Source organism: Hylobates moloch, unplaced genomic scaffold (assembly GCF_009828535.3).
Source record: "Hylobates moloch isolate HMO894 unplaced genomic scaffold, HMol_V3 SCAFFOLD_2, whole genome shotgun sequence".
NCBI lineage: Eukaryota > Metazoa > Chordata > Mammalia > Primates > Hylobatidae > Hylobates > Hylobates moloch.
Genome location: NW_026652277.1, coordinates 134,310,521 through 134,331,587, shown reverse-complemented (window position 1 = coordinate 134,331,587; position 21,067 = coordinate 134,310,521). Strand labels below are relative to the sequence as shown.

The 21,067-nt window shown below is 39.1% G+C and overlaps 2 protein-coding genes across 2 annotated transcripts in view; one reads left to right on the top strand and one right to left on the bottom strand.

Annotated features, from left to right (window-relative positions):
* TRAPPC3L (trafficking protein particle complex subunit 3L) overlaps positions 1-21,067 on the top strand; it is a 51,021-nt gene that overhangs the window by 15,660 nt on the left and 14,294 nt on the right. The gene's annotated exons all lie outside the window — the stretch shown is intronic.
* On the bottom strand, positions 14,401-18,702 carry CALHM5 (calcium homeostasis modulator family member 5). Its single transcript, XM_032165548.2, has 2 exons — positions 18,163-18,702; positions 14,401-14,790 (listed from the first exon to the last, which is right to left on the bottom strand). The coding sequence occupies exons 1-2, from the start codon at positions 18,700-18,702 to the stop codon at positions 14,401-14,403; spliced, it is 930 nt and encodes a 309-aa protein (XP_032021439.1).

Sequence of the window (21,067 nt, the reverse complement as noted above, 5' to 3'; positions counted from 1 at the left end):
AAGTCACCATATTTCGCAATTTTGCATCTAAGTCTAGATGTAACGCACCCAGTACAATGCACAACACTTGAATGTTGCTGCCATCATAATGCTGTGCACAAAATGGGGAGGCATTTTTTCCTGTCCTCTGAATGTTCTTTCTTTCACTAGGCTGAATATGTAAACCTCAGTTTTAGAGTTGCTTTCCATTCCTCAACTTTCTTCCGCACGCACTCCTTCTCTTACACACGACAACTTACTTAACGGTATAGGCTCAGAAATGCAGCCTGGGGGCCATAAAATAAAAGGCCTGGAACCTGTTTTATTTTCGTGCAATTTCTGCCCTTCACTTGGTTAAAATCTCTCACTGATATTGTGGAGACTGATTTTTGCTAATGGTCCTCTCAAAGAGTGACTCATTCATGCTGCATTCACCTCAGGAGGGCTGAAGGCACATCACTGCAACTGCCTATCAACCTCACCAGATGACATGTAACTTCTGCCTTGCAGGACATGGAGAGGGGATTCTGTGCTCTTCACATAGATACTGAAGGCAGATACAAATGGTGGACAACTTCCACTCAGCTCCAGTCTACTTTACCTCGAGCAGCACAGTGCTCTCTCTACCAAAAGCAACCTGACAGGAAATCCCTAACTGTAGGGTGGGAAGCAGGAGGGCGCATGGAGGCTACCCCATATTTCACTTCCATCAGACAGCCAATAGTTGTGACTCTGTTAGTTACAAAGATTCTAAAATTTTTTGATATCTCACCACTGTCTTATCTTAGAATAACATGTAAATAAATATTTGAGAAATTAGCTGTTATTGTACATGCCTCCCACCCCAGCCAAAAGATTGAAGTAGGAAACCCAGGTATTGGAATGGAACAGAATCCCCAGGATCTAGTGAGATTTGCAACCCAGGCATTCCTTACCATGCACAGAGCTGAAGGGGTACAGCAAAGCCAAGTGAAAGGCTCAGTTATTAACCTGAAGAGTCGGGACAAGTGTGGAGAATGCAGGTTCACAACCAACCAGGTAGACACAGGAGACCCGGTCAGAGAGAGCAGTTCTCAGCACAGTGTAGGCAGGGGAGGACCCAAGGGTAAAAGCACCATATATGCCTCATTGTCAACATTTTCCTAAGATTACTAATCCCTTTAATCCCTCAACAACTACAACAACAAAGGAAGCTCATCAGATAAGCCTAAAAATAAAGTCTTTCTTTGCTCGTACTGTTTTTCAAAGGCTAACTCAAAACCTAGTTGTAAGAGCCTATTGAATTGCTTTTCTTTTTTGCACTGTTTTCAACATACTATATTAAAATAAAATAAGTGGGAGCCCTTGGTAAACAGGAATTGAATTCCATGGAAGTCACAGCCCAACACAACACAACATTCCAGAGAAGGCTGGCATCACAGTTAGCTGAATGTCAGACCATTTTCCTATTTAGTAGCAGTTTTGAGTAGAGAAGGGAGCAGAAATCAATTAAAAAGAAAGAAAAATTCTTTGTGGTAATAAAATTCTCAATATTTAAAAAATGATAAATATTCACAGCAAAAGCAATTTATAAATTATTTTAAGACATCTTACAATTTGGGCCAGAAATATGGCAGATAGATTATTAAAAATATGAAACTTGTTTAAATAAGCATAACCACTTAGGCTTGTTTCTCCCCACTGAGTAGGCAAGAACTGCCTGATGTAATCACTCACCCATTTGGTCTATTCCGCTTTGTACCTCTGGGAGGGGTGAAAGAGGAAAAATGTAGGAAATTTTCTTTTGTGGAAAAGCATATGTGTACAGCCACAAGCTCTGTGGATTTTGAGACTGTTTGGATCAAACCCAGGAGGCCACATCCACTGTTTATGGCAGAGTTCCAACATGAAGGCAAAGCACCTGCAGGGGAATTACCCTTAAACTTTTATTATGACTGCATTTGCATAATATTATTTTTTCTTTCATCACAGAGAAGAATCTCTTAGGGGTTGATTCTTAGTAAATTCTGCAAGTCACTAATAACTTAGCACTGCCTCTCACCTTCCTTATGAATGTCCATCTTCCATTTTTGTTCATAATCAGGACTTACAAGACATCTGGCTGCATGTAGATGTCATTTTTGCTCTGTTACTAGAAATGCTCTAAGGGAGAAGTTTTTTTTAATTTTACTTTATGTTCTGGGATACATGTGCTGAACGCGCAGGCTTCTTACATAGGTATACATGTGTCATGGTGGTTTGCTGCACCTATCAACCTGTCATCTAGGTTTTAAGCCCTGCATGCATTAGGCATTGGTCCAAATGCTCTCCCTTCTAGGGGACAAGTTTCGAATCTTCCGGGTATCCCAGCACATGAATATCTAGGCTGCCCTGCCTTTGCATTGAAGATTATTCATTTTATTTCTGCTGTTTAAGTTATTTGGATGAAACTCATGTGAAACTGACTTATGAAACTGTAGAGAAGGCAAAACTTCACCTCTATCCTCTTAGGATTTTTTTTTAAAGTTGTTCTGAGAATTAAATTGACATGAGACAGATCAATAGAAAAAAAGCATACACATTTACTTAATACATAGCATGGGAATCTTTTTTTTTTTTTTTTTGAGAAGGAGTCTCGCTCTGTCGCCCAGGCTAGAGTGCAGTGGCGTGCTCTCCACTCACTGCAAGTTCTGCCTCCCGGGTTCACGCCATTCTCCTGCCTCAGCCTCCCAAGTAGCTGGGACTAGGCGCCCGCCACCACGCCGGGCTAATTTTTTGTATTTTTAGTAGAGACGGGGTTTCAGCGTGATAGCCAGGATGGTCTCGATCTCCTGACCTCGTGATCCGTCCGCCTCGGCCTCCCAAAGTGCTGGGATTACAGGCGTGAGCCACCGCGCCTGGCCGGGAATCTTTAATAAAGAAATGGAGACCCAAGGAGTTGAACACTTACCTACTGAATTGGACAAAGAATAGTAATTTGTGAAAAGGCAGCTAAATTATTTGGGGAGGCGAGAAGATAAGAATTATTTTAATAAAATCTGTACAGAATCCTGTCAGCCTCAATTGCCCCTCCTTGATGATAAGAGTGTTGCTTTCTTTCTAGTACAGGGAGAATATCCTTCACATGGGAATTTCTTCTCCTGCCTTTAAGAAACAGCAGGAAGGTCAGAGCAATCTTGTGACTGCTGCTTTTCAAGTGCCTTTAAGTCAAAATAATGAATATGTATGTCAAAGTGGCAATATTTTGGGGTGGCATATTCTTAAGCCCTTTAAAACAAACCTAAGTGGATTGAAAATAGCAATAGCTTTGGGAACATTTTATTAATGTAACTATTTACAATAAAATTCTTTATTAAGAAAAGAAAACCATGGAGTAAATACCCTGGGAAACAAAACCCTAAAGCAAGATCTGTCTGGGTCTAAGGATTCAGAGACACATCAGGAACACCAAATCCCAGGCCATCCTTGCCTGGTGTGATGTTTAGTTTGTGTCAGAAGGAAGATTTGGTTCAGACTTGCCCTGACCTCTCAGTGATACTCCAGGGCAAGGGTTATCAATTCTAGCTCCTGCATAGAATCACCTGGAGCTTTCTAAAAATCATGACGTTCAGAACTTACTTTTGACCCAATAAATTGTGGTCTCTGGGAATAAGGCACAGGCATTAGAACTTTTTAAATGCTCTCCAAGTGATCCTAATAGGCCTCCACTGTTTAGAACAAGAGTTTCCTAACTGTGTTCTGTAGAACTCTAGGGTGATTCCTATAGAAGTGAGGCTGCAGGTTAAGGCTGCCATGCCTCCAGACCCTCCATCCAAATTCTTCTCCTACTTACCTCTCTTTTTATGTCTTTTACATGCTTCAAATAAAATAAAAATCCATTTGGAAAAAAAGTAGAAAACACTAGAGAGATATGATCAAAGTGGAAGAGTTTTGATTGAAACAAAGTCCATCTCACCTTTAGTTGGGACAACAAACTTGTCTATAGGGAAAAAGGTAGGGAAAGAGGCTGTGTTTTTGAGGATATTTCTCAAAATAAGATGGAAATCGATCAGTTTGTAAGCATATATTTCTTTAATTGCTTGACTTCATGCCTAGGGTCGGTGAAACCCACTCATAAGTTAGCCAACCGTTTAAGGAAGTAACCCTTTTTAAAACACTGATTACTATCCCTCATGTTTCCTCCGTGACACAAATACCAACAAAACCCCTGGGAGAAATAATTGTGTTCTGTTGAAACCATCAGCAATTATTATGATTGCAGAAGCACATCTCTTTATGATAAAATATAGGCACAGAATGTTTTTACAATGCAACTATTCACCATTTTATAGGTTGTAAACTGCCAAAGAATGCATATATCTTAAGGTACTGTTCTTAAGCAAAGTTCCTCAATATCATGAGTTCTTACTTTGCTGACTTAATCCTATTTCTTGAAATGATCCAGTGAATGTGATTAGGTGAAGTAATTAATTCATTTTCCCATTTTAATCTCAGTTTTCATTGCAATTTAAAACTTGTGAAGATTTCTCTCTGGCATTGTTGTGGCTGTAGGTACAGGAAACCTGAAATTATAAAAAGATAGTTGGCCAGACAGAAAGAAAGGTGGACTCTAAAATATATAAAAATTAAAGTTTGGGGACTATTTGAAATCTTTTATAAACTTTCCACTGCTGGCTGGGCGCGGCGGCTCATGCCTGTAATCCCAGCACTTTGGGAGGCCAAGGCGGGCGGATCACGAGTTCAGGAGATCGAGACCATCCTGGCTAACACGCTGAAACCCCGTCTCTACTAAAAATACAAAAAATTAGCCCGGCGTGGTGGCAGGCACCTGTAGTCCCAGCTACTCGGGAGGCTGAGGCAGGAGAATGGCGTGAATCCCGAGGGGCGGAGCCTGCAGTGAGGTGAGATCGCGCCACTGCACTCCAGCCTGGGCGACAGAGTGAGACTCTGTCTCAAAAAAAAAAAAAAACAACTTTCCACTGCTAAAAATTCCTTCTATATCAGTTGTCATTTTTATCTAAGGAAATTTTTTAAAAAAGAAAATGAAAAGTTTACTTCATTGATACAGTTAGAGCATAGTTTGAGCATAACTATCCTAAATATTTAGAAACCCAGGGTGAAAAGCTGTTCAGAATGGGAAAGAATCCAGGGGCCCAGACAGAGGCCAGGAAACTTGGAGATAGCCCTCTATTCCCAAGAGGACACTAAGAATCCAATTGGCTGGGAATTCACACACTACTGGCTGTAAGATTTAGGACAACAGAGTTGAGACTTTGAGATGTACTAATTCAACATCCTCATTTTACAAATGAGGGAATATACTTTGAAAAGTTATGTGAACACTCAAGAATATACTAAAATGAGGCAGAATTTGTGTGATGGAAATTAGGATTAGACAAATGTAGGTCCAAATTGATGTTCAATAACTTAACATGGCTTAACCACCTTAGCCTTTTTGGACTCTAGCATTATTTATAAACATAGAAAAGGTAATACCTCCCTCCCAGTATGCTTGTGAAACTTAGATGAAACAAGAGCCAAGACTTCAAGTTAACTTAGTTTTTTAAATTAAATTAATGAAATTCCAATAGGAACATAGGAATGGTTTAGTTTTAAATTCAAAACAATATAGTTTCTTGAAAATGATATAACACAGAAAGGAAAATAAGTCGAAAAATTTCCAACTCTTTTATTGAAATATAAGAAAATGATTCTCCACAATGAAAGAGTAAACTTGTGGCAGGAAAAATTGTTCCAAAAGACCTACCTGAAGGCTTATTTAACATTTTTGGACATGAAAGATAAAGAAACCAATGAGAATATAGGATAAAACATCGTGTTAGTAATAAAGAAAGAAATAAAGATGGCATCAGACATCAGGCTGTGGCCACCTCAGCAATATTCAATGACAAAAGACAATGAAGTAATGCTTACAACACACTCATGTAGAGAAGGTATGAACCAGACAAGCTGTCCTTCAATTCGAGAACAGGCCAAGAGGCTGAATATGTAAGAATTCAGAGAATAGCATTCCTGTGAGCCTTTGCTGAGAATGATACTAGAAGGTAAACTCCAGCTAAGCAGGAGGTGATTGACAAAACTTCAGCAAAGTAACTGAGGTGACTATATCATTTATTTTGTTGTGTACCTTATGAAATTTTTCAAACATATACAAATGTAAAGAGAATAATGTAATGAATTCCACGTACCTACCATCCAGCTTCAATAGTTTCCATATTTTGCCAATCTTATTTCATCTTTCAGCTTTCTCCCTAAACTTTCTTTTTTCTGGAGCATTTTAAAGAAACTTCTAGACATCATGGCAGTTCACACATAAATATTTAAATATACATCTCTAACTGAAGATCTTTTTAAAAAAGATAAACCAGCACTCCATTATCACACATAGCAAAATTAATAATTCTCTAAAAATCATCTAATATTCATTCATATTTTCCTAAATATCTCAAAGATATCTTGTTACGTTGGTTGTTGGAAACAGGATGCAAATAAGGTCTATATAGCATATCTGGTTATTAAGTCACTTATATCTCCTTTGTTCTCCTTTTTTAATACTGTTAATCTGTGGGGAAACTGAGTCATCTGTAAAATGGAATGTTCTGTTAGAACTAGATATACCTGGTTGTTTTCTTGTGGTGCTAATTGCCTTGTTTTTTGTTGCTCACATTTCCTGTAAACTAGCAGTAATGTCTAAATACTCGATTAGGTTTAGCTTTTTAGGAAACAATATTTCACAGGTGGTACTATGTACTTATTCTTGCCTTGACTCATAAGGCACGTAGTATCTGGTTTGATGCTAATATAGATGAGTGGCTTCAAATTGCATAGGTCTGACCCCATTCTACTTTCACCTAATAGTTTAGAATTCATTATTTATTGTCTAGATCCATTTTGTCATCAAAGGTTGCAAAATGTTTACTTTCAAATTCTGAAAAGCCCTATAAACAATAAAAGAATTAGTAGAGAGATAAAATTAATAAGCATAAGACAATAGCTTTTCATGTACTCAGATAACAATCACTTAGAAAGATATAGTGGAAAAAAGAAACCATTTACAATAGGAACAAAGAAAACACCTACAAATAGAGTTTACAAGAAACATGTAAAACTTATGTGAAGTAAACTTTAAAATATTCCTAAAGGACAAAAGGTATCCTTGAATGAGTGGAAAGGTGTCCTTGAATGAATGGAAAGGCACCCCAAAGTCTTGGACAGGTTGATGACCGATTCAGTAGATCTGGAGTGCAGCCCAGGATTCTGAGTTTCTTACAGCCTGCCTTCCCCAGAACAGCCTGCTCTGTGCTGTAGAGCAGTTATTCTCAAGATGTAGTCCCTAGACCAGTAGCATCAATATCACCTGAGAACCTGTTAGAGATGCAGATTCTCTTGCCTCACCCCAGACCTACTGACTCAGACGCCCTGGGGGTGGAGTTCAGCAATCCACATTTTAATAAGCCCTCCAGATGATTTTTATATGGACTAAAGTTTGAGAACCACTGCCTTAGTGTTATCAAATTTAGCTTGAACTGGAATCAGCTAGAATCATGTTAAACTGCAGGCTTGACTCAACAGGTTTTAGATACTGTCTGATTCTGCATTTCTAACAAGCTTCATCATGATACTGATGTTGACAGTCTGAAGATAACATTTTGAGAGGCAAGACTAGAAGAACAATCTGTTTCCAGCTTACTGAAGGCCAGCCTAGTCTGAAACCCTTACTTGCTATTTTTTCCTAGATATTAATGACAAATAATAGTTTAATGTGTTACTCCTCCCAATAATATGTTTGTGTTCCTTTCAAACAAAATTTAACCAAAAATAATTAAAAGTGAGTCTCCAGCTTTGGTGGAGCGATTTTAGAGAGCTACTTATCAGCATCTGTCATATCATGCTGTAGATGCTATACTGCTAACTGGAACCTAAAGAAAAAGAAAACATTATTGAAGAAAATGCTCTCTATGCATAGGGAGAATGTATAAATGTGTAAATACAATTTGCCTGTAATTTTTGTCTTTTTATAAATTCTGATTTTCATGTTAGTGTTCAGGTTCTATCGCTTCATATTGCCCCAAAATTCAGTGGCTTAAAGCCACATTTATTTAAGCTCATGATTTTTGAGGTCATGGAGTTGGATAGGACATAGCAAGGACTTCTCTACAAAGCCTGCAGCCTCCACTGGAGTGGGTCAAATGTTTGGAGATGGCTGCAATGATTTGACTAGGGCCATAGATCTGGGGCCTTTTGTTCTCACTGTTGGTTGGACTTCCTGGTTCTTCTCCATGTCAGGTACACTGGGGCCTGAATGTTTAAAATGGCTCCTTCGCTCACATGCCTGACCCCTAAGCTAGAATATCTGGGACAATTGGAGCCATTGGGATCTCTCTCTCTCTCTCTTTTTATCTCTCTCTCTCTCCTGCCACTGGCTAGCTTGGGCGTCTTCAGAGCTTGGTAGTCCCTGGGTAATTGCAGTTCTTATGTAGTGGCTTTTACCAGACTGTTGAGCATTGCAACGTTGTAAGAGACCAAGGCATAAACTGTGATACTGCTTAACAGTCTGCCTCATGTCTGCCATATTTTATTGGTTCATAAAGTCAGATTCAAAGTGAGGATAACACGACTACATCTGCCAGAAGGAGCCATTGAACCATATTTAATTTATCACATGTGCTGGTTAATTTTAGATGTCAACTTGATTGGATTAAGGGGTAGCCAGATAGTTATTAAAGCATTATTTCTGGGTATGTATGTGGGGGTGTTTCCAAAAAAGATTGGCATTTGAATCAGTGGACCGAGTAAGGAAAATCTGCCCTCACCTAACCTGGGCAGGCACCATACAATCCATTGAGGGCCTGGGTAGGACAAAAAGGGAGAGGGTGGGCAAATTTGCTCTCTCTCTCTCTCCACTTGAGTTGGGTCACCAATCTTCTCTGTCTCCTGGAGTTGGGTCACCAATCTTCTCCTTATCTATTGCCCTTGGAAATAAAAACTTCAGGTTCCTTTGCCTTTGGCTCTGGGATTTGTATCATCAACTCCCCTGGTTCTCAGGCCCTCAGACTGGGACTTGAGCCACCCTACACACTTCCCTGATTCTCCAGCTTACAGGTGGCATGTCATGGGCCTTCTCAGCCTTCATAATCACATGAGCCAATTCCCACAATAAATCCTTTTATATATATATATATATATATATATACACACACACAATATATATATAGCACATATATTTTGTTATATATTTGTTTTATTTTGTTATATATAATATATATTACCACAATAAATCCCCTTTCATATATATAACATATATATATATACACACATGCATACACACACACAGACATACACACACACATGCACACACATATATATGTACGTATGTACATATACTGTTGTACTGTTGGTTCTGTTTCTCTGGAGAACCCTGACTAACATACCACCATTATGTTTATTAAAATGAGAGACCCAGGTACACCAAAGATACTCCAAAATTGCTTAGCTAGAACCAATTTAAATTCATAAAAAAAATGCTCACTGTAAAACTTCTGAAAGTTCGTCCCAGCTCAAGAAAACCCATGGTATATTGGCAAATACATCATATTAGGATGTCTCTTTTTTCCTGGAGAGCCAGTTTTTAAATTTTTATCATACTCTGCTGTTTGAAATCCAGATAACATTTCCAATATTTCAAGCTCACAGCCCCTCACCACCTTCACTGACTCCCTATGTAAAAAATCAGTAGTTCTTCACCATGACTGCACATTATAATCACTTAGGAAGCTTTTAAAAGAAATCTCAATGTTCAAGCCCTAACCCAGAAAAGTTACATCAGGTTCTCAGGAAATGGGACCAGACATTGTGATTGTCAAAGGCCCCCAGGTGATTCCAATGTGCAGCCAACATCGAGAGCTACTGATAAACACAGATAGATGCTTTCCATCCAACCTCTCATGCCAACGCCTTAGCTTTTTCATAATGATTTTGGGATCTAAAATCAGAGAAGTCCAAGCACTACCCACAAAGGAAATTAATATCCCCTGGATTGTACAACAGGGGATATTTAAAATAAGAGAGAAAAATGAGAGGGAAATATTAGAAAATTAAGATAATTACCTTAGAGAATTCGGAACCACCAAAGTCTAAATAGAATAATATAGTTAATAGTTGAAGTACTTGAAATACATCATGTGAGAAGCAGTAGCAGTTTTCTGCTACCCAGTGACTTCTGGATTGCTTTAACCAGTTTTTAGAGTAAATCAGTGGATCATCGGGCTTTGAAACAACTAATTTGAATCAATCATGTCATCGTTTTCTCGTTAAATGTATACATTTTCAGTGATGCTTTAAAGGTCTCAAGTAGAAAACCATATAAAAATTTTAAAAGTTGCTTTGGACACATATATTTTATAATATATTACTTTAAGGTATAATGCATAGAATTATGTAGTGATTTGTCTGCCATGCCTTATTTTTGGAATCTTTGTTAAATACCTTTTTTTCCCCCACTTTATATTTGATATGCATAAGCTGAATGTATCCTAAAGCTGAATTAAGTGGTTTAGCCTGAAAAAAGGAAGGAACTGCACAGGAAAAACCAAAAAATCATATATATGTGTACACAATTTATTCATGGGATAAATTGGACAGAATCAGCATTTTGTGCCATGAAATTTTTCCTTGAGTATATTCCTTGTATGGGAAAGCATCACATTCTTTTCAAGAGCATTCTCGAATCCTTTCCTCTTATGTAATAGGGTAGTGGTGGTAGGGAGAAGACCAGATCTTCAGAGAAAATTAGAAGTATAAAAAGGGAGTTAGCCTGGGCTTGGGTTGGCTCTAGCCCAAGGACCCTTCCATATGCTTCAATTCTAGACTTAGAAGAGACTGTTATGGCAGACATTAGTATGACCATTGGATGCCCTCTCTAGATATCCAAATTCAGGGTGCCAACGTCCCAGTTCTGCGGTGTAGCCTCCTCTGGAGGATCACCCTTGGGCCACTGGAGATTCCTCACCTGGAGTTTTCTGGGGAATGCTCTCTCTTGGCTGCAATGGAAGCCCCAGAGCACAGTTGGGATCAGGAGAAAGCTGACATTCCAGAGCCCCCCATAGGTCAAGCTGAGGCTGAAGTCCCAGAATTTCCTGTGGGATTGATTGAGACTCCACTTGTAACTGCATTCTTTCTTGTGTTTATCCTGCTAATATGTTTCTCCTAAGAGGATTTCCTTTTAATAAATCATGTATACACAGCTCCCTGTGTCAGGCGCAGCCTCTAGGGAGCCCATCCAAAGACAACTAATGGTCCACACATTTTAAAGTCTCTGCTATCAAAGCCAGTTCATCCTGCTGCCTCTAGATACCCATTCCCTCAGGATACTCGAGAGCAGACACCAATTTCCTCTCCCTATCTTACTCCACTGCCTCCAGGACTATTTGTGGGACAGATAAGTTTTCTTGGACTTGTTTTATTCCTGAGTAAAGGACTGTTACAAGGAATTTAGAAGTCAGGATGAGAACCTGTTAAGTGGCTTCTTCCAGAGGAGGAGGATGAGCTCCTCTGCTACTTATTAAGCTGCAGCAACAAGTACCCAGGCTGCTGGCTTCTTGCCAGTCAGCTTGGATTTTCTTGAATGAGGCAGTCATTGTCATGAGCGTAAGTTTTCTGAGTGCAGAAAGTCCCTGGACTTGAGGGTGGCAGGAATATGCCTCAGATATGACTCCTCAGTCCTCAGCTCCTTACAGCTAACCTACTTCTGTAGAACTTCTGTTTCAGCCTCTCACACACTGCAAGAGAGGCATCAGCATCGGCCAGTTCCTTTGTGTCTTTTCCAGCTCAGAAGACACTTAAGGGCAGACAAACTTTAACTCAAGAAAGATTAAGAAGGAGAACTCTTTGCTGAATTTTCTCTCCCTTTATTCTGAAAACTCTACCCCCTCGCATCCCTAATCCCTGTTCTGTCCCTGCCACATACACACACAGACGTCTGACCCTGTACCTCCAAGTTCCCAAAGATATTGTATGTAGAAAAAACAAACCTTTTTTATTGACATTCACACTCAACACTGAACACTCCTTGCCACCAGTTGTACGGGTTTTCTCCCACACTGGCCAATTCTCCAATACCAACTGGATATCATACAATTCAATTCTGGCATTAATCGGCATTAAGTGCAGATCCCCAGCAGGTTAAGGGCTCAGTCCCATAAGACCTCCCGCAACTTCAGACATCAGTCACAAGCGGTAGGTTCCAAAGTTACTCACATCTTCTATCTGACATGGCTACAAAGCAGAGGTTCCCATGATTTCCTTCTCAGATTTCATCATTTGCTAGAGCAGCTCACAGAACTCAGGAAAGGGCTTTATTTACTATCGTCAGTCTATTATAAAATAATATAACTCAGAAACAGTCAGATAGAAGAGATGCACAGGAACAGGTTTGGGGGAATGGGCACGGAGCTTCCATGGCCCCTTTGGGCGCACCGCCCCTCATGTATTGAGCAACGCGGAAGCTCTCTGAACCTTGTCCTTTCGATTTTTATGGGAAGCTTTATTCTTAGGCATGATTGATTAAATCATTATCCATTTGTGATCAACTCAACCTTCAGCCCCTCTTCCTTCCCCAAGGTCTGGGAGTGGGGCTGAAAGTTCCAACCCTCTAAACACATGGTTGGTTCTCCTGGCAACCAGACCCCATTCTGAGACCATTCAGAAGCACGTAACTATCAGTCATCTCATTCGCATACTAACAGACACATCACTTTGGAGGTCCCAAAGGTTTTAGGAGCTCTGCACCAGGAATAGGAAGAAAGACCAAATACATATTTCTTCTTGTAAACGACAATAACATAGATATGTTCTGGGTCCTATACTTGTAGGATTCAGTTTGCCATCATGTTTCATGTTAGTAAGAAGTTAATATTCAGCTTTCTCAAACTAGGAGACATGGACTACCACTGTAAGGTATGAGCCACAGCACAAAACATGGTTCTTTTTTAAAGCACAATTCTTCTCAGAGATTTAAGGAGAATTTATGTACATATACACATACACATATATATGTACATACTAATGTGGATATAGTACATTGTAGAATGCAAGATTTGCATTATTTCTGATAAATGTAAGACTGCAATACAGTTTTATGCCAGTACTGCTTTGGACAGTGTCCCCAGACCTTTAGTCAAGGTCAATTTACCCTACTATAGTCTGAATGTTTGTGTCTCCCCCAATTTCATATGTTGAAATCTTAACCCCCCAAGCTGATAGTACTAAGAAGCAGAGCCTTTGAGAAGTAATTGGGTCATGAAGGTGGAGCCTCCAGGAATGGGATTAGTGCCTTATAAAAATGCTCAAGGGAGCTTATTTGCACTTTCCACCATGGAAGGACACTGAGAAGTCAGCAAGCAGTTTGCAACCTGGAAAATTGCTCTCACCAGAACCTGACCATGCTGGCACCCTGACCTCGGACTTCCCAGCCTCCAGAACTGTGAAAAATAAATTTCTATTTTGTATAAGCCACCTATCTATGATATTTTGTTATAGTAGCCCAAACGCACTAAGACGTACCCACGGCCTAGTAAGCACTGTGCCTAAGGACCACAATACTTGTAAGGGCCCATTAAAATATTTTTAATTTCTTTTAAAATCAGAAGAAAATACATAAACTTTTAGGTTGAAGAAAATGTTAATATATTCACCTTTTATCAATGCAGTTATAAATATATATTTCTGTGTATATATATATATATATATATATTTGTTACTACTATTTTGAATGTAGGAAATGGTTTGCAAAGGCAAAAGTACATAAAGCCCACAAAAATTATGATGCAGCCCTGCTTCCAGGGGCGTATTTTCAGTATACAGTGAAAACATGTGAAAAACTTTCAATTTTAGGTATCATATTCTTGCAACTTGTCATTTTTGAGAACTGAGGTCTTCAGATTCTGAGGGAATGAATTCCAGAATTTCATACATCCTTAAAAGGATAGATTTGTAGGACAGAGACTCCTGCTGATCACACTGCAGGAGTCACTGTGTAGGGCAACCTATGTTAAGAGTAACTTGCTCACTCACAAGCCATTGCTTCTGCCCCTAAATTCTGCAACCAATATTTACAGAGACTGATGAGCCCTCTCACATGAGTCTGTCTGTTGAATGATAAAATCTTAGATCTTGGAGCAACATTTGGGCCTACTGAGCCCCTCCCCACCAATGCAAGAGCACCTTTGTCACCCCTCAGCATCAATTTGAGCACATCCTGATGCTCCACTTGAGAGCTTCAAAGCAGTTTCCTTTGTGTTATTGTCTTGTAAAGATACTCCAAATGCAAGAAAATACAGAGATACACAGGTTGCTGGTGATACGTTAGGAGGATCCCAGAATGAGCATACCACTCAACACCATGAGTCAGTGATGGTGGATGAGCTACATATTGTGGGCCGTACCCACAAGGACCATTGTCGTCTCATCATCCTCAGGGCTAAGTTCCAGACCATTGTCCACCACTCTGTGGAGGGTGCTATAGTGTTGCTGGCTTTGGTGGAAAGAATGCAGCTCTGAAGCAGCCTCCCAGGCAGCAAACGTAGGCACGGGAAAAGGATCTGGCCTCTTGTTTTCAAAAAAACATTTCAGGTTCCTCTCGCTCAGCTTGTTGGCATAGTCCAGAAATGTATTTTCCAACTGCTCCTTCTCCTTTTGTGCATATGTCTTCCAAAAACTCAGCTGAAGGTGGCTAACTTTAGATCGGCAGCGAGCATAACATGTGGTGAGCAGAGAGAAGAAAGATGCTGAGCAAATAAGGCACCATCCTAGAATCTTAAGAAGAAAGAAATATTGAGTACACATAAAAGCAAAGTCATTTAGGGAGCCGGGGTATTATTGAGAAGTGTATAGCTAAATTATTACCACTGTCTGACATACCTCATTTGAAATCATTCATCTTAATTTTTAAACACTTTAAACTCACTTTTTGAATTTATTAGGTAAACTCAAAATAAAGTTAGGGTTTGCCTAATCTCTATTCTCCTCCCCAACATTGCTGGTGCAAAGAAATAACCAGAAGGCAGGCAGATAGAAAAGAGTACAAAGCATAGATTACATAAGACTTACAGAAATCAAGCTCAAATAGTATTAGCTCTGAGAGGAAAATATTCTGTGCATAAGTAAATGTGGTCATTTGAGCAAATGACCAGCTCTTCAGCCAGGCATTTTTAGGCATTGATAAATGTATATACATGGCTAGAGACTAATTTTTTTCTGTCATTACTCACTGTCCATGGAAAAGGGAGACAGACGATACAATCAGGAAGCTGAAGCTATAAGAATATAAAGGCTGAGAAAAAATTAGGATCATTTTCAAAAAACCTTGAAAATGATTTGTCTTGATTTTTGGTAATTAGAAAAAACAAACTCTTTCCTGAATATGAAATGGTTCAGCTTTTCTCCCCTGGATCTTAAAAGCAAAAGTTTAAATAGCTCAAATTATCTTCTAACTTTTTTGGCTCTAATTCTGTTTTCACAGAATTTTTGTTAATTTTATGTTTGGAAAACCAACATCTTTTTCAAAGTGTCTCTTGACATTTAGTTTAAATAATCCTTAATATTCTTTAGCAGATGGGCCTATTTGAAAATAGAAATAATAATCTACAAATGAACCCATTCAGACCATAACAAAACCACAAATAAGTTTTAAATCAGTAGTTCCCAAACTTTGGCTCAGATATAGAGTGTTTGTGAAGGGTATCAACCTCTGCACCAATGCCAACTCTGGACTGGCACTACTCAGGTTTAAATCTGAACTTTCCCCTTACTATGTGTATTCTTTGTATCTCAGTTTCTTCACTTGTGAAATGGGGGTTACTCACCTTGAAGGGTAACTTGGTGGACCTAATGAAATGATACTGGATACATGTATTCATTAAGTTTTAGCTAATATTATATGCTGCTATTCTTCAAATGTATATGCACTTACATAAATGTATTACTGAACTCATAATATCTTTCTGTACTTATAATTAATGAGTGAGGCACAACTTCCATCATGTGAAAGTCCTTGAATGGCTTGTGGTTGGCTACCTTATATCTTCCCCTTTCCTTCATCATCTATCTTCCTCTTTTTCCACAGCTGAGGCTTCTGTATGCCATCTCATCTCAGTATTTGAGCCAGTTCCAGCTGAATTACAAACTATTCCATCAGCTTCAGGTCCCCTTCCCCCTTTCACATGACCTTTGCATTGACCGATGCTTTCCCTCAATTCACAGTACCCAGAGTCAAACTAGAGCATGGTGGATGCTCCCATACCAGCCCTCAATAGTGTCATATTTTGCATGTGTCCTCCCCCAAACCCTGGCAGTTTTCCTCATTGACTTGGAACACCTACTGTGTACCAGAAGCTTTATGCCCATTTATGTCTATCATCTCTAAATCTTCCGACAACTCTCCAAAGTAGGTGATATTACCACTAACCATGAGAAAACTGGGACTCAAAGAGGTCAAACCACTAGTTCTAGGTCACGTAGCTGGTGATTTGTAACATCAGCATACAAACCCAAGGCCAGACAATTCCAAGGTTGAGCTCTTTCCACTACTCCATTCTATCTTCCTTAAGAATAGTCATCCAGCTAGATTTTTTGTTTATCTGCCCCATCCATGGATGAGTGTTCTTTTCCACCTCCAGGCACATGTCCAACTATTATTGGTCTGGACTATATGTTGCCTCCTGCCTATCTGAACCTCTGTAGTCAGCACCTGCTATTGATACAACTCCTCTTGCCTACATTCCTTATGCATCTTCCCACAGGAATCAGCCCCAGGTCCTTCTCATTCTGATGAAGAATCAGCAGGTCAGTGTGCTCAGCCTAAGCTATGACATGATGTGCATGGTTTCCTTGTGCCTGTGTTTAGAGAGGAGAAGCTCACGTAATGATAAGTGTTTGGGCCTGCCACTGACTGAATGGAGCCTGGTGCCTGAGGACATAAACCATAAATCAATCATTCTATCATAAGAGTTGAAAGTTATATACCCTTCTTCAGTAAAAGACACAAAACATTTGGGAGCCTGATATGTTTTATCTAAAATGTGCTTTATGCATTAAAGAAAAGATTTTGTTTTGGAGTATTTTTTGACTTATCAATTTATGAAGACTATGACTTTACTGCCAACCAGCTTTGGAGTGTGTGATTTTAAAAACAGATTTTGCCTTGATGTGTTGTTACCAAGGCAAATCCTTGTTGAAAAAGTAAAATAATGCTATTTCTGTGCCTTTATTCTGAAACAGATAGCATTCCTGACAATTTGTGGATCTGCTTATCAACTCTTAACGCTTGTTTTGCTTTTGGGAACGCATTCGTACTACCTATAAATGCGAAGTCAGTCCTTCCTAAGGCTGTACATCTGGATTTGTGTTCATGTGCCTGGAGGAATGACAGGCTACTTCCCTGCATCAATTAGGTAAAGATATGATTTCCTTCTGTTAAATAAAACAATGTCCCAATCTTGAGCTTCTGAAGTAATTAAGAACCCCTTTAGCTGTATAGCACAAAGAGTATAAAACATAATCTCCCTAGAGAGTACGGTCACTTTTTCACAGAAGGCTATTTAAAAACTGCTGATTCCTACCATACAAGGGAAATTCTTCTCAATCTTGACAATTTTTATACACAGAGATAGCAGTTGCCAGAAATCATTCAAGAGAATCTCTACACTAATTATATTACATGCAACTTTGAAAAGTAATAACTCATTTCATTCAGCTACATTTTAATAGATGAATAATATATGTGTGTGTTTGAGAAACCAACTTGAATGTAAATAATTGATAGAAGGCAGTAATTTCTAATTACAGCTCTGCCATTAACACTCAATTTATGATTTAGTGTTAGGCATTATTTATTTACAAGGGCGACCCAGAGAGACTGTTTTAAAGTACTTAAGTATTTACATATGGACAATCCAGTGGATACTTTCTTTTCAGAACCGGAAAAGAGATAATCCAGTCAGCAACTTTACTGAGCCATCCAGCCTTTCAAAAGCTTTTCCTGAGATAGTCCCAATGCTGCATCATGTTTCAGTTTCCATTTAGTTTCAAAATATTCTGACAGGACACAGACAGCCCTGACTGAAAGGAGCACAAAGAGAATACTTCAAGCTCATGCTGAGAGAAAAAGGCGAGTTTGTCTTTTCTTACCTGAGACTGGGCCTGAAGGGACAGTTTCAGTTCTTCATTGACAGTAGGTAGCATGCTAGTTTTGCCACAAGATACTTTGTGAAGTTCTTCCCAGCACTCTTTGGGCTTACCCTTGCAAATCAGTTCCAGGAGTCCTGAGCTTCTCGTCCCACTCATGGCACATTCATAGAAAGTTCCATTGAGCAGAGCCACAGAAAGCCACATCACTGGAGCCACCAATGAGCTCAGAGTGATCTGGCCGAGGACGTAGAAGAAACGGCAGCTGTGGCCTCTGGGAAAGATTTTCCTGGGATTCACACAGCAGCCTGTGAAGAGTCTCCACGACCTATTGTTCAGAAAGAATCCCAGGATCAGTAACACCCAGGCAGGAGCAAAGAGGAAAACCAGCCCATAGGTCATATTCTCAGTGCTGCAGGGGCACTTAAAAGCCACAATAGAAAAGAGACGCTCACTTCCCACGGTCAGCAGAGCCATGAAGCTGTAGCCAATAACAGTTTTCTGATTAAGGAAGAATTTTAAAATGCCCTGAAAAGCATCCATGTTGGAGATGCACAAAGAGGGAAAATGCTGTGCCTTTGTTATTGGCAGAGCAGCTGTGGCAGTAGCCGAGGGTGGAGCTCTTTCTTCATCAGAAACAACAGTCCTTCTTCTCAGACTGAATTGAGCCAGATAAGGAAACAATGTCATTCCTTAGGAATGAATATTTCTCAACATGTTTAGATAATGCCTCCTACTGGTGGAAATTGGGCTGTGATACTGCAGCCTAAATGCTGAGAATAAATTCAAAGTGCACAGGCTCCATTTTAACATTCTTTCCATGTGGTTTGGATTGAAAATCAGAAAAGAAATTATCACTCATACAAATAATAGTCTAGGAATTTTCCAGTGTAAGGAATCAACATTAACAGAAAGCGGTTTCAGCCGATTGATCAGGAGTCAAATCAAATCTCCAAACCTAGAATTTTATGATGAATTTTTTTCACTTGCTATGACTTGAGATTTGGAAGACAGGGATTTGCTTTCTTTTTTCATATATATAAATACATATGAAAATTATATATATATATATCAACAGCTTTTGGAGTACAAGTGGGTTTTGGTTACATGGATGGAATATATATTACATATGTATAGTGGTGAATTCTGAGGTTTTAGTGCACCCATCACTGGATATGTATGTGTACCCAATATGTATTTTTTTATCCCTCACCCCCTTCCCACTCTCCCTCTTTCTGAGTCTCCAAAGTCCATTATACCACTCCATTATGCCTTTATGTACCCATAGCTTAACTCCCACTTACAAGTGAGAACTGCAGTTTTTGGTTTTCCACTTCCAAGTTACTTCGCTTGGAATAGCAGTCTCTAGCTCCATCGAGTTGCTGCAAAAGACATTATTTCATTCTTTTTTATGACTGAGTAGTATTCCATGGTATATATACACCACATTTTCTTTATCTATTCATCAGTTGATGGGTACTTAGATTGGTTTCATATCTTTGCAATTGTGAATTGTGTTGTAATAAATATACATGTGCAGGTGTGTTTTTTAAAAATACATAATAACTTCTTTTTCTTTGGATAGATACCCAGTAGTGGGATTGCTGGATTGAATAGTAGATCTACTTTTAGTACTTAAAGTTCTTTCTTTAAGAACTAAAGAAAGGCGCCGTGGTTCACGTTTGTAATCCTAGCATTTTGGGAGGCCGATGCAGGTGGATTGCTTGAGCCAAAGAGTTCGAGACCAGCCTAGGCAACATGGTGAATCTCCATCTCTACAAAAAAATACCAAAAAACAATTAGCCAGGCTCGGTGGCATGCACCTGTAGCCCGAGCTACTCAGGAGGCAGAGATGGGAGGATTGCTTGAGCCCAGGAGGCTGAGGTTGTGGTGAGCCAAATCATGCCACTGCATTCCAGTCTGGGTGACAGAGCAAGACCCTGTCTCATAAATAAATACATAGAAGGAAAGAAAGAAATCTCCATACTGTTTTTTTGTAGAGGTTGTACTAATTTACACTCCCACCAGCATTCTACAGGCATTCTGTTTTCACAAAATTCATACCAATATCTATTGTTTTTGCCTTTTTAGTAATAGCCATTATTACTGGAATAAGGTGGTATCTCATTGTGGTTTTAGTTTACATTTCCCTAATGATTAGTGATGTTGAGCATTTTTTCATGTTTGTTGTCCATTTGTATATCTTCTTTTGAGAAATGTCTATTGATGTGATTTGCTCACTTTTTGATGAGATTATGTATTTTTTTCTTGCTGATTCGTTTGAGTTCCTTATAGATACTGGATATTAGTCCCTTGTCAGATGCATAGTTTACAAATATCTTCTCCCATTTTGTGGGTTGCCTGTTTACTTTGATGTTTATTTCTTTTGCTGTGCAGAAGCTTTTTAGTTTAATTAGGTTCCATTTATTTATTGTTGGTTTTGTTGCATTTGCTTTTTGGGTCTTAGTCATAAATTCTTTGCCTAGGCCAACGTCCAGAAGAGTTTTTATTAGGTTTTCTTCTAGAAATTTTATGGTTTCACATCTTAGATATAAGTGTTTGATCCATCTTGAGTTGATTTTTGTATATAGTGAGTGACAGGGATCCAGTTTCATTCCTCTACATGTTGCTATCCCATTCTCCAAGCACCTTTTAATGGATACAGTGTCCTTTCCCCAGTTTGTGTTTTTGTATGCTTTGTCAAAGATCAATTGGTTCTGGGTTCTCTATTCTGTTCCATTGGTCTAAGTATCTACTGTTGTACCAGTACTATGCTGTTTTGATAACTATACCTTTGTAGTATAATTTGAAGTCAGGTAATGTAATGGCTCCAGATTTATTCTTTTTGCTTAGTATTGCTTTGGCTGTTGGGGCTCTTTTTTTGGTTCCATAGAAATTTTAGGATTGT

Bases quoted from the DNA above. Each gene is read 5' to 3' on its own strand.
- CALHM5 (XM_032165548.2), bottom strand. From the start codon at position 18,702: ATGGATGCTTTTCAGGGCATTTTAAAATTCTTCCTTAATCAGAAAACT. The intron at 14,791-18,162 runs GTAAGAAAAGAC...TTTCTTCTTAAG, and splicing joins CCCTTCAGGCCCAGTCTCAG to ATTCTAGGATGGTGCCTTAT.